Below are 14786 nucleotides of genomic sequence, written 5' to 3' on the forward strand. Positions count from 1 at the left end.
TAAGTTACTACATCTCTCTGAGTTTGTTTCCTCATCTATAAAATGGAGCAAGCAGGCACCTGGGTGGCTCAGTGGGTTGGGCGTCCGACTTCAGCTCAGGTCATGATCTCACGGCTCGTGAGTTCGAGCCCTGCGTTGGGCTCTGTGCTGACAGCTCAGAGCCTGGAGCCTGCTTCGGATTCTGTGTCTCCCTGTCTTTGCCCCTTCCCTGCTCATGCTCTCTCAAAAATGAATAAACGTTAAAAGAAAAAATATTAAATGGAGCAAGTAGTACCTACTGCACAGGGTTGTAATGAATCACAGTGCAATGGCTGGCATGCAATAAACACACAAGAAATTTGTGTTAGCCGCTATTGTTACCCACAGTAGCATCATCATTATTAGGAAACATAAGCTCACTCTTTGGTTACAAGAAAAGGGTTCTATTAAGTTCTAGAAATTCCTCTGGATTTTTCTTCAACACAGATGTTCTAGATGCCTGTCTACTTATTGTCTTCAAAGCTTTCCATTTTAGCAAGTGGTAGGCTGCCCTTAAAAACTATTTCTTTAAACCCCACCCACAAAAGACAAAATTTTATTTGAAAAAAATTTTTAAGTTTTATCTTGAGAGAGAACGAGTGTGTGTGCACCTGTAAGCCAGCAGGGGAGGGGCAGAGGGAGAGAGAATCCCAGGCAGGCTCCACGCTGTCATCACAGAGCCTGACTTGGGGTTCGAACTCACAAACCACAGATCATGACCTGAGCCAAGATCAAGAGTCAAATGCTTAATCAACCAACTGAGCCACCCAGGTGCCCCACAAATTATACTTGAGATCAAGAGAAAAAATGAAGATGGAGTTAGGACTCTCTGTGAAGCTGACAAGATGGCTGAGTTCCTGATGCAATGGCAGGCCCAGTATAAATATCACACACCTTGAATTCTGATTTTGAGAATCCAGGATGTTTTTTACTATCTCAGCACAGCAGTCTTTCATAATTAAACTTAACTTTTAATAGGAAAAAGGTTTACTGCTTTAAAACAAACAAAGAAACATACTGGCATTCTTCCTTCAACTTCTCTATTCACTCTCGATTCTAAAGAGGAAGCGACAGCTGTGGGACATGAGCAACCAAAGAGGGCCACCTAGTGTAAAATAAGTAGACTGTGATTTATTATTTTACGGGCTTTAATATAAGAGCATGGGGTGAACGCAGAATATATTATTAAAAGTGACAGTGATGTGCCACACAGGTCTATTATACCAAGAGTAGTAGCCAGATGGTCTCCATTTCCTATGATAACTAAAGAAAAGGTACACAAATGCTAGCAGGCAAAATGCAGGTCAGATACAAAGAGGCAAATTATGTCAGTGACAGAGAAATTCTCAAATAGGAGGCTGTGGAATCTATCCTCTCAAAGAGATCTTGTACATAAGATCCGTGTTTGTCCAAATGATTTATGTTTAGTGCTGTCTGGAGGCAGCAGAGAGGGATGAGATCACTGTTTCTCAAACTTTTTATTTGTAATCCTTGTTTTCTCATTATTGCAAAGCATTCCTCTAAAAGTAAACAGCATTTTCTGCACATTCACCTCACTGACGCACACAAATGAGCACAGTACCTTGCGCATAGTAGGTATGGGGTTAACAACTATTTTTAGCTCAGGAGCACAGAGGAAAGGCTAAGAGGGAGGAATGATCTAGAGGGAAGAACAACATGCAGGTTTGAAACTTGCAAGTGTGACAAGACAGGCATCTGGTCTGAGTTAACGCTCTTTGTTACCCTCTCACTACTTACCTAATCCCTACCCTGAACAACAAATACTTCAGTCTATGAAATGAACCTCAGTCATCCTAGTACAACTATATATGCCTGATATTCCTTCCCACGCAGGACTTTTTGAATATCCAACTCCTACAACACTATGTTTTTCCCCATCAGCATCCAAAACTTCCCATTTCATTTGCTCAGCTGTCCTTCTTCTCTGTAAAACAAGTGTACAAAGAAATGGTTCAAAGCTAATGAATGCCTCCCAGTGCAAATTAATGTAGTTGTATGTTCTTTAATCCAATAATGAATAATTTGCTATTTCCCTCATACAAATGCAACTGTAGCAAGTAATCTTCAACAAAATCTTAAATGAATTTTAATCTTTAGACATTCATAAATAAGTTTTCAGCCTCCTTCTTTACACATAAGACAACATGCCACTTTTCCCTCCAGTGCCACTGCTACTTCCCTCTCTGTACAACTTAGCTGCCCACAAAACTCTCTTTTATTTACTCATCAAATATGTATGGAAAGCCTACCGTATGGCTTGGGCACACAGTGATAAATAAAAACATGCTCTCCCAGAACTTCCAGGCCAGTGGGACAGGCAAACTGAAAAAAAGTGCCAGGAAAGAAAAGAACGTGGAATTCTGAGTGGGCAGGAGGGCATCCAGGAAGGCTCTCCTCGCATCCAGAAGTCAAGCCAGGACTGACATCTAAGGGAAGAGTAGGAGAGACCACGCAGATGGGAATAAGGGCTGGAAGCAGAATATTCTCCAGAACAAGAACAGTACATGCAAAGCCTGATGGCAGGAGGGGGCTTGGAGGAACACAAAACAGGTCAGCATAGAGGTGCACAATGAAAAGAAGAATATGTGACATGAGATGGACAGCTGGGCAGGCACCCTGGGCCTTGCTTACTCTTTAGTTACTATCCAAAGAATAAACAAAAACCGCTGGACTGGGATATGACAATCATTCATTGAGCATATTTGCAGAACAATGATATACCAACTCCCAAGGACCCAGGGAATCAGGAATGAAGAAAACAGACAAAAACTCTTGCCCTCAAGGAGTTTATACTCTGATGAGAGAAGACAGTAAACAAGTAAAATACACAGAAAATGCCAAGGAGAAAATGGAAATGAGGTTTCAGGCTGGGAGACAGGGACTAGGGACAAGGGTAAGAGGTCACTATAAGTTAAAGGCATCACTAGTAAGATAGCATTTGAACCAAGACCTGAAGGAGATGGGGGATTTAGCCACAGCATGTGCAAAGACCCTGAGGCAAAGGTTTGCTTAGTGTCCTGCAGAATGGCACAGAAGCCAATGTGAAGAGTCTAGGAAAGACAGAGACAGCATCAGAGAGGCAGGTCATAGGGTCTTGTAGGTAACAACTATGTCTTTTACCCTTGAGACAGGAAATCTTTGGAAGGTTTTTCACCAAGGAGGTTGTAATCTGACTTCCTTTTAAAACAGTCCCTGTAGATGATGTGCTAAACACAGACCGAGGGCTGGGAGGCGGGAGGGTGGGGGGGCGAGAGGGGGGATGGACCAGTTGGGAGGCTATGGTTATAATTTAGGGAAAAGATAATAGTAGCCTGGACCAGGGAGTTAACAGTGGAGCTGGTAAAAAGTAGTCACGTTCTGGACAAAATTTTAAATTAAAATCAACAGGACGCTAGTGGCTAATAGGTATAGCATGAAGAAAAGAGGACAGTTATGGATGACTTCAAGGTTTTCCCCCTGAGCAAATACAGAATGAAACAGTCCTTACTGATATGGAGCACAGCTAGAGAAAAGCAGGTTTTGGGGTGAAAAATCAGTTTTGTTTTGGCCATGGAGATGGCCTAAGAGAAATCCAACTAGGGATTCCAGTATATCTTTACATCTAGGTAGTCAAGTGTATTTGGAGATACAAAGACCTGAGTGGAGTTAGGGGGAGAGGTACAGGCAGAAGTATTCAAAGCTATGAGATTACTCAGAAAAGAAACCAAGAGAAAAAGAGAGGAGGTCTGAGAACAGGGGCACTCCAACATTTAGAGGCTGGGGAGATAACAGAAATGACCAAAGTGAACTGAAGATGAACAGCGAGCACAGTCACAGGAGGTCTGCTGTGAAAAGACGCCAGCCACTGCTACAGCATGAGAATGCATCACTGAGTGGGGGCAGGAGTGGATACAGGAAGGATACAGGATGAGGAAGCTATGACACTGTCAACAGGCCTGAAACCTGGGCCGACTGAAGGATTTCCGCTGAGACAACACGCACCGTGGGGGAGCACACAGCTGCAAAGGCCAGTTCTGCAGATAGCTGCGAACATCTCGGGGAAATCTGTACACACTGCACTGCCTAGTGCTTGGTATAAACACACCCTTAAGATCATATCCTTTGTGGGGCACCTGGGTGGCTCAGTCAGTTAGGTGTCTGACTTCGGCTCAGGTCATGACCTCACGGTTCGTGGGTTAGAGCCCCACACTGGGCTCTGTGCTGGCAGCTGGGAGCTCGGAGCCTGCTTTGGATTCTGTTTCCCCCCCTTTCTGCTCCTCCCCTGCTCATGCTCTGTCTCTCAAAAATGAATAAATGTTAAAAAAAAAAAAAAAAGATTGTATCCTTTGCAATTTAATAAATGCCACCTCTTCTAATGGGGTTTCTTTGTCAAGCATATTCCTGTACCATTTTGCTAGTGATGCAGAAGTTGCTACAGTGGTCCAGGTGACAGGCTGGTTGAGAGAATTTAAGTGATGAGGACGAGGTGGCTACTCAGGAAGTAACGACATCAGGACTCGTGATTGGTCTAGAATATAGGAAATGGGTGGAGGGAGGAATCAAAGATGATCCCTAGATTCCTGACTTGCAACACCAGCTGGCTGATGCTGCCATTTGGTTACTCAGCAAATACTAGAAGAGGACCCAGGTGCAAGAAGACCATACAGTCTTGGACATGTGGAGACGCTGAGAGGGCAGCCACAACAGCTTAGACAAAAAAAAAAAAAAAAAAAAAAAAAAAGTAGGACTGAAGAGGTCCCTGTGGGCATCACTGCCCCTAGAGGGGACCTGATGGTGTGGACACAGAAAAGACTGTCTGGGAGAGGCTCTCATGAGAAGAGACAGGGCCTGGGAGGGAGCCTTTCAGTTGCTGGGATATCCATCAGATGCACAGGAGGCTAACAGAATATGGCTAAAGAGGTGAGAGGAAAACCAGGAAGTGCAGTGTCACAGAAGCCAGCGAAGGGCAGTGTTTCAAGCGGGGGGGGGGGGGCAACTGCAGCAGCACCGATGAGAGTTAATATCTTTTAAAATATGTACTCAACTGATGACAGATCATCTTTGTTTTGCCAGCAGATCTGTCAGTCCTATCGATTTCTACCAAAGCTTTCTGTGAATATAGTTAATAAAACCGTCATATCATAATTTTGTCATTTAACATCTTTCTAATAAGCTATTCAAAAATTCTCTAATTTTAAGACAGCAAGGCTGATAAACACACTTTAGATAAAACTATAGTTATGGCACTGAAGCACTTCGGGAAAGAACATAAAACTGGAGTCTTTAGTTCTGGTTTTACCTTCATCTAGACCTTGGGCAGGACTTGTGCCTTTCTGAGTTTTGGTTTTATTATATGTTCAATGTGTACATGTGTGCAATGACCAAGATAGGAAGCAGTAAACTTGTCTATAGCATCCCACCGCCACAAAACCCAAGAGTTCACAGTTAATTCTGCAGGAATACAAGGGTAAATGCGTGTGTTGAAGTCATACATTTTCTACATTTTGGCCTCTATGTGGCCAAAAAATGAATTACTACTTCAAGCCATTTGGCTTGGTTTGGTAATTTCTCAGACCGACCAGATACTCTGACAGCTATGAAGTCTATTCCCTAATGGAAGACACTGAACAAGCAGTTATTGATTCCCTAATGTAGAACAAGACACTAGACACTAGTTTATTTCTGGTAAATACTCCTATGTTCTTCAGAATTTAATATTAATTCAAGAGGAAAATACTTCCTTGTCCATCCAAAAGTAGTTAACTTCAAATGGTCATCAGACTGTTATTTTTTATGTTTATTTATTTATTTTGAGAGAGAGAGAGTGAGCGAGCAAGCATGAGTGGGGGAGGGGCAGAGAGAGGGAGACAGCTCAGAAGTGGGCTCTGCATTGATAGCAGAGAGCCTGATGCAGGGCTCAAACTCACAAACCATGAGCTGATGACCTGAGCCAAAACCAAGAGTCAGATGCTTAACCAAGTAAGCAACCCAGGAGCCCCTTAAGTTAAATTTAAAAGAAGTGTATTGCTGATTTCCCATATAATAGTACATGGGGCATAGTAAGAACACAATGCTCACTGAGTGAGTGAATAAAAGACCACATTTTGCTAGGCTTAGAAATTTCACTGAGAAATTATATCTAAACACAGTTAAATCACCATATTCTCCCTAATTCCAATATTTGTGTCTCACATAAACTATTTCCAGTGTTCACAGTTGCAAAGATAAGATCCAATTCTATTCAAAGCAAAACATGCATAAAAATTGTTGAGATGCAAACTATGAAAGACTTATTATTTCTTCAATATAATAAAGAAGAAAATCTACACTAACAAAATATCTTAGAGCATACTACTGTTTTTCTTGGCCCAGGAATGTATTTGTTTTCTCAATGCCCAACTCTAGAGGGGCTTCCAGATATGCTTTGTTCACCATTCCAGATATATTATTGATCAGTTTCATGGAGTAAAAACAGTATGCAACAAATAAAAAAGCTCAATACAATTTTATAAAATAAAATAAAAATGAGAGAAATGGGGGCTGTTTCACTTTGTTCATTAAATCAAACCTTGCCTACGTCCCTTTCAACTCCACCCTGGATCCAGCCAAACTCATTCCCTACTGTGTCTCTATCTTCTGGTTTTTCAGGTTGTGCCCTTATTTCAGTACGCCCATGTTGTGGTGTGTCTTTGCACAAAAATTTCTTCCCACTAACTCCTAATGGCCCAATCCTATTCATATTTAAAGGCTCAAAGATCATCATATCCACGAAGCCTTCTTAGAAATCACAGATATGGGGCGCCTGGGTGGCGCAGTCGGTTAAGCGTCCGACTTCAGCCAGGTCACGATCTCGCGCTCCGCGAGTTCGAGCCCCACGTCGGGCTCTGGGCTGATGGCTCAGAGCCTGGAGCCTGTTTCCAATTCTGTGTCTCCCTCTCTCTCTGCCCCTCCCCCGTTCATGCTCTGTCTCTCTCTGTCCCAAAAATAAATAATTGTTGAAAAAAAAAAAAAAAAAAAAAGAAATCACAGATACAAGAAAGCTTATCTTTTCCTAAACAGCACAAGTGCAGCAGTTTACCTATGCTCTTCATAATATTCCATATGGTTCTTTCCTGCATTTAGTTACAATTACTTACTTCTATTTTTCATAGTGCACATGTATGGGTAGGCATACACATATAACACACATATACACCACGTATACACACATACACACACACAGAAAGAGAAAGACAATTTGCAGTTATTGCCTTACATTTTTCATTGCTGCTAATAGTTTTTAAACTCCTTATGGATAGATTGGTGTCAACTAATATTTGCTCTTCCCATGAAGCCTAGCTCAATGTCTTGCACAGAGTAGGTAAGCATTAATGAAGACGTATAAAATGAGTTCTTCTCGTAAACTGCTTTGTATACAATTTGCATAACGAAATGAACAAAGCCATATACTATGCTAACGTCACCAAGAATTAAGTAATCAATTACAGAAATATATATCTGGCTCTTCCAATCTTCACTTTATTATATAGCAATCTTACTGGAGGGAATGATTTAACACAAACTCACAGTTAAGTGTCCTTCATGATGATCTGGGAAATGAATAAACAAGTACTCAGTGGCTACCAGTTGCATTATGGAATCACCTAGGAATTCCATCCTCTGATTGTGGCCTCTGGAAAAAAAAAACATCAATGCAGAAGAGATCAATAGGCATTTGTATTATTAAAAAAAGAAACAGAATTTTTAAAAAGACATGATTTTAAAAGGCAATGTATTCACCTTGCTTTAAAGCACAAAATTAAATACAAGTCCCTAAGGCCTCTCAATTGAGGAGAGATCTGAGTCAATATAGATTGGGTCTTGAAGAAGAAAGTGAGCACCATCTTAGGATTACAAAACTGCTAAAATAAAGATTGGTAAATGGTGTCTGGTCAGAGGTTAAGGAATATCAACTGAAAAATATAGTACAGATTGTTATCTGCACAGAGAACCCCCATTCAGATGAAATAAAGCAAAAAGGTCCAGAAAAGATTTTTGTTAAATCTTTACTTCTTTATTGAAATATATACTCTATCTGGAATCCAGTTTAAGGACACTAAAAAAAATATCTATGACAAGAATCTTAAATCTTTACACTTTAAAGATAGCTGTGAATATTTGATTTGGGGGAGAGAAGCCAAAAACAGAATGAAAAACATGCAAAAAAATAACATTTTGGTTATTTTCCTAATTATTACATTAGCTCATCTCCAAATCACTCATCTAGAGCTAGGGTGGAGGGCCAATTTCAGCCCTTGGTCTGTTTTTGCAAATTTAATTGGGACACAGCCACGCTCATTCATTTACATTTTCTCTATGGCTGCTTTCATGCTACTAGAGCAGAGCTGAATCACTGAAACAGAGACCACATGGCCTGCAAAGCCTAAAATACTTAATACCTATCCCTTTACAGATAAAATTTTTACTTCCTTCATGCTTCTCTTCTACTCTACGAAGAAATAAGATGCACGACAATGAAACCAAAAATATTGTATTGGAACATATCCCAGTGTCTGGCTACTCACCATCTCCTGATGTGACCTTCCTGGAAACATGTTTGAAATCCCAATTCCTTTGAAAGGCATGCAGCAAAGGTTTGGGACTTCCTGTCTAAATGGTCACACTGGGATTACACGAGCAATTCTAACTTACAGGGTCAGATGGTTAAATCCCACAGTTCTCAATGTGAATGCTCTTGCCAGAAGTCGAACATGAGTAAAAATTACTCCAATTGCTTCTTCAAACTCAGTAAGTTTCTGTAGAACTGGAGAAGTCTCAATAAGTTGTCGATCAGTATTTGGCTCTTGTAGCTGCATGAGAAGAAAATAAATACAAAACTATGTGCAGTGTTTGGTTACAAAAGTAATTATCAATTCTAGGATAGTGTTTTATAAAATTCCTTTTCCTATGGGCAGAAATTTCTGAAATGCCAATAAAACATGGAAGCTTCTTTCTCAACCCTTAGAATGGCAAACAAACCTAATATTTAAAGAGGGCTCAAAAAATATTTTCCAATCTTCTATCAAATTTCAAGGCCAAGTACTATACACAGATAGTTCAAAATCCCAAGTATTATACTAACTCCCCAAGGAAGAGGCAAAGGGAAGGACTGCTGGTGGAGAATATGTATATCTAGTAACGCAGTGCTTCTCAAACTCTCGTGTTCATCGGAGCTCTTGCAGGGCTTATTACATCCAGATGGCTGAGCTCTACCGCCCGAGTTTCTGATTCAGTACGTCTGGAGAAAGGACTGAGAGTCTGCCTGTCAAGCAACTTCCCAGGAGAAAGAGACACAGGTGCTGCTGGTCTGGGAACTGCCCTCTGAGAACCGCTGTACTAGAGGAACATGACCTCTGTGTGTCTTCTAGGGACCACCTATTTTGGTAAATGAACACCACTAAAACTAGATTCAGCTTACACTGGAGATTATCATACCACTAGGCAGGTGGCTCCACATAATAATGAGCCTTTAACAATTAGCAGAGAGCAAACACGAAAAGCATAATTAAAGTGAACATTTTCAACAACTTTGGACAATTTCATAGTAATGTTTCTAAAGTTCTTTGAATTAATGCCATTTATTACCATACCATAAAGCCTCTCATGAAAGTTCAGCCACTAGTGATTATTCTTATATATGTATAATGTACATATACACACATGCATATATAAAAGTATGTACGTATATATATATACATGTATACATACATTTGTATATCGCCAAGTAAAATAGAAATACAAGCAAATATAAAGAATTTTTAAACTGGGAAAAAGAGGGTTACCATACATACATCTTTTAAATACCAAAATCTTGAGCAAAAGTCATCACATTGTACTAAAATTTTAATTTACAATGTTTTATGCAATTTGAGTCAAAGCCTTCAATTTCCAAGATCCAAAGTAGGTTACAATTTAGCAATGTTCATTTAGTATTTGTTCTTTTTACTAAGCCCAGACTTGACTCCATATTACTTTCTCTACAATAGCATGCAGGAAGATACACTGCAATCAACACATTAAGCTTTGAATATCACTTTTTTGGGGGGAGAGAGGGCACCAAACCACAATCACACAAGGAGATCCTCCTGACTTGAAGGAAGACAACTCCCAGGGCTTTCCCCATCCCATCCCAGAGCACAAATGCAACACAAATGGGTTCATTTTAATATTTGTTCCAAAGTTTTCCAATTCTGCCTGACACCCAGCCTCAAGTCATAGTGCCACTGAAGGGAATCAAAGGTTTATAAAAGCAAGAGGGGAAACAGGCAAGCTAAAATAACATGAACCCCCAGATTTCTAAAGCTCACTTCAGACAGGAAGGTCACACTTACTTGGAGTGGGTGGAGAGGATAATTGAGCCAGACTTCACGTAGGTCCTGGAAAACAGAGTGATGCCTTTAATGCTCGAGGGAGCCATTTAACACACTCTGGAGTACTAAATAAAATGCCATTATTTGAAATAGTGAACTATTTCAGATGCTGACTCCACTTATTGCAAATTCAATAGTGCTAGCAAACTAATTTTTTTAAAGTGTATTCACCACTCAAACCGCCTGTAGTGACTCTAATTAGCCTATTAAGCTGGGGAGGAAAAGAGCCACCTCCACCCCCAGAAGTCAAAGATACCTTTTAAAAGTCAGTTACACATTTGCTTAACCTAATACATGGGATTAAGCTGCTGTTTTCATCATATTTTTTAGTTTATCATTCCCTAGAAATGCGCATCAGCTGTGCCTTTTGTAATTAAAACTCATCTCAGATGTCTTTTATTTTAGGCACTCATTCATTATCATTTGAGCTGCTTTAAGATGGAGTGGAAAACATCCATATCTAGTGCCTAAACTCTCAGATCTATAAGACCACACTTTTACTGTGGGTCACTACAAATGTTCTCTTGAAATATGGAAATGAGTGGATTTTACGGAGAAGCCCAGTACATTATTTTATTCACTGAGCTAAATCTAGAGGCAGTTATAATTAGAACTTCCTCAGGATTAAAGCGTTTTTCCTTCAGTTTTAGACTCTAGGGAGCCTCTGACTGAATCTACTTTCTGGCCTTGATGTTAAGTTTTTCAAACAGGTAACAAAAGATTTTTAAAAAGAGGGAAAAATCTTTTTTAAAAACTGGGGGGGGGGGGTGGGCAGAGAAGAATAGGAAAATTTAGTATCACTGTGGCACACATGATGACCATGTGAAATAAAATATTCAGTGTTTTTTTGGGCAACTTGCATCCCAGTAAAATATACTTAAGAGGTTTTGGGTTTGTTTGTGTTTTGTTGCCAATATTTAAAAAAAAAGAAAGCTTAAATATCAAACTGTTTTAAGGCACTTTAGAGAGCTTCTCTTAACCAATAACCTTTCCCTTGAATTCTCTGTAGCATGAATTACACAGAATGTCACTCCCTTCTTACAACTTTCTCACGTTCTCTCATGCTTTTTTCCTCCTCAAAGCAACAGGCCCAGTGCTGGCACACAGAAGATGCTACTACTAATGTTGATCATATCAACAGTAACAATCAACAGCTATCTCTTCTAACCGACTCTAGTCTCCGATATTCGAAATTCTCAGGAACTTAATTCTAATTCCTCTTTCCCCTTTCTCCTGTTTTTCACTCAGTGACACTGTGATTTCTCCTGAGATGTCTTAGATGTATAACCACTTAACACCTCACACCTAAATTATTTCAACTGCCTCCATTTCCTTTCATCTACCCTACTCAGAGATCAGGTTCTGCCATCCCTTGGTGTGAGAGAAAATAGCCTGTAAAATAAAAACTCCAGACTGGAATTCTAGCTCTACCATCTATTCAAGGCAAAAACCTCTTCCTTCAGTGTGTTCCAGAAAATGCTCACTGACTGCTGAGACATTTATTAATGCAACATTTTTTTTATTTTGTTCATCGTGCTAAGTGTACTCTTTAATCTTCATCACCTATTTGACCCATCCCTTTACTCACCTCCTCTGGTAACCATCAGTTTGTTCTCTATAGTTAAGAGTCTGTTTCTCAGTTTATCTTTTTGTTTTTCTTTTGCTCATTTGTTTTGTTTCTTAAATTCCACATATAAGTGAGATCTTATGGTATATGTCTTTCTCTGACTTATTTTGCTTAGCATTATACTCTTTAGCTCCATCCACATCATTGCAAATGGCAAGATTTCATTGTTTTTTATGGCTGAGTAATATTCTTCTCTTTGTGTGTGTGTGTGTGTGTGTGTGTGTGTGTGTCTTTATCCATTCATCTATCAATAGACACTTGGGCTGCTTCCATAGTTTGGCTATTGTAAATAATGCAATAACATATGCAAGAATGCAATAAACATAAAATAATGCAATAAACATAAAAGTACATGATTTACACTGATCCCTCCTTTGTCATTTTCACTTCCCTGACTCTATTTAAAATGCCCAGTCATTCTGTCCAAATCAAAGTTGGATCAGTTCACACTAGACCTTCTTTCTTATTACAATAGTATATTACTGATTAAAATCTGTCCTTACCCATTAAAAAAAAGATAGGGGTGCATGTATCTTTTACAATTAGTGTTTTTGTATTTTTTGGGTAAACACCCAGTAGTGTAATTAGTGGACTGTAGGGTAGTTCTATTTTTAATTTTCTGAGTAACCTCCATACTGTTTTCCAGAATGGATGCACCAGTTTTCATTCTGACCAACAGTACAAGAGAATTTTTCTCCACATCCTCACCAACGCTTGTTGTTTAGCAACATACTTTTATCAAATACCCATTATATATTAGCTTACTAAAACAAATGAGACACTATTCCTGTCCTCAAAGGAGCCTAGTGTGGGAAAATGAAGGTAAATAAGTATAATTTAATGAACTGAGATCAGTTCTATAATAGTGATATAAATCAATGCAAGGAAATTCTGCTTGGGGGTATCAGATAAAGCTTCAAAGAAGAGGTAACTCTTCAGATGTATCCTGAATGACATGAGGAATTTGGCAAATCAGCAGAGAGTGGCAATCAAAAGCAGGGCACCGTATATGCATAAATAATATGTCTCAAAGAAAACAGGCACAAAAAGGTAACTCCTAATAGGTAGAACACAGGATTTTAGGACAGTGAAAATACTCTATATGGTATTATAATGGGTACATGGCATTACACATTTGTCCAAACCCACAGAATGTATAACACCAAAAGTGAACCCTAAGGTAAACTACGGGACCTTGAGAGATGATGATGTATCAATGTAGGTTCATCAACTGTAATAAATGTACCACTCTGATGGGTGATATTGATAAAATGGGAGAGGCTAGGAACGTGTGGCGGAGGAGGGGGAGTATAGGAAATTTTTACTCTCAATATGTCTGTGAGCCTAAAACTGCTCTAAAAAATCAAGTCTTAAAGAAATTTTTAATTAAAAAAGGGAATTCCTAGAATGGCACAAAGGGGGAGAAGAAAGGAAACAAAAAATAGATGCGAATTAGATTATGAAAACTATTAAATGCTCTGTTGTATAATACAGGCCTTGGCAGACAGTAAAGAAATCAAAGATCTTAAGCAAGAAAGAAAATAGTCAAATCCATACACTAAAAAGAAGACAACTCTAAATGTAGTGTGAACGATAGACTGGAATGGTTAAATACTTCATGTGAGAAATGAGGAGGGCAAACATTAAAGCAAACAGGAACCAATTCAAGCCATATTAGACACAGGGATGCCTGGGTGGCTCAGTCAGTTAAGCATCCCACTCTCGATTTCAGTTCAGGTCATGATCTCATGGTTCATGAGACTGAGCCTCGCATAGGGCTGCACGCTAACAGTGTGGGGCCAGCTTGGGATTCTTTCTCTCCCTCTCTCTTTGTCCCACCCCCACTCATGCCTTTGTAGACACTCTCTCTCTCTCAAAATAAATAAATAAACATTAAAAAAAAAAAAGACATACTAGGGACAGAACTGATAGAAGAGTCTGCAACTCATAGAGATGGGAAGGAAAAAGTTTCAGGACAAAAGAAGATCGTAAGGTTTTCGGTTTAGATGATAAAAGTAAAAGAGGTGAAATACATTTTAGTATTAAGGTGATGAGTTCAAACACTAAAAATGTTGAAACGAGGTATGTACCCACATGAAGTTGCCCAGGGGCAATTTGAAAAGACATCCCAATCTCTGGGGCTCCAGAGAAAGGCCAGGGAAGGAGATATTGGGACAGACACGTAAAGACAAAAAGGGGGTGGGAAGGGAATGGGAGAATATGAAAGATTACATAGTAATCTCTCCCTATCTTTCCAAGAAGCCATTGGGACGATCAGATTGCAACAATGGATCTGAATATATTGGGAAACCATGAAGGGCTACGCAAAGATGAAAACATGGAACCAGGAAAAACAGTCTGGGATGAAAGAGTTAATGAACATCAGACCAGGCTGAGAATGCAAAAACAGTCCCGCTGTCAACAGGGCTAGGGGGACAACAGACATAAAGCCTACTGCAAAGATGGCAGGAAACTATGTTTCCCTCAAGGTCTTACAGCCGCTGTAAAATGCCAGAAAAGACACCCTCTTTGAGGGACCACTGCTTTTCTGCCGATGTTGCCCTCTGATCTGCTTTGCTATGTCTTCTCCTCTGAATAAAGATTACTGGGGACACTATGTTAACTTGCCCTTGGCTCCTGACAGCACCCAATCCCAAATTAATCCGTGGCTGCCTTTTTTTTTTTTTTTTGAGAGAGAGAGAGAGAGAGAGAGAGAGAGAGAGAGAGAGAGA

General features: G+C 39.8%; 1 protein-coding gene across 7 annotated transcripts in view; it reads right to left on the bottom strand.

Moving 5' to 3' along the window:
- DROSHA (drosha ribonuclease III) overlaps positions 1–14786 on the bottom strand; it is a 133497-nt gene that overhangs the window by 12870 nt on the left and 105841 nt on the right. For all 7 annotated transcript variants that reach the window (XM_040494622.1, XM_040494616.1, XM_040494600.1 and 4 more), the window contains 3 exons: positions 10389–10433; positions 8710–8867; positions 7585–7690 (listed from right to left, as the gene is read on the bottom strand). In XM_040494622.1, coding sequence (XP_040350556.1) covers positions 7585–7690; positions 8710–8867; positions 10389–10433 — 309 coding nt within the window. The remainder of the gene's footprint in view (positions 1–7584; positions 7691–8709; positions 8868–10388; positions 10434–14786) is intronic.

The sequence above is a fragment of the Herpailurus yagouaroundi genome, unplaced genomic scaffold (genome assembly GCF_014898765.1).
Source record: "Herpailurus yagouaroundi ecotype Mexico unplaced genomic scaffold, PumYag 29, whole genome shotgun sequence".
NCBI lineage: Eukaryota > Metazoa > Chordata > Mammalia > Carnivora > Felidae > Herpailurus > Herpailurus yagouaroundi.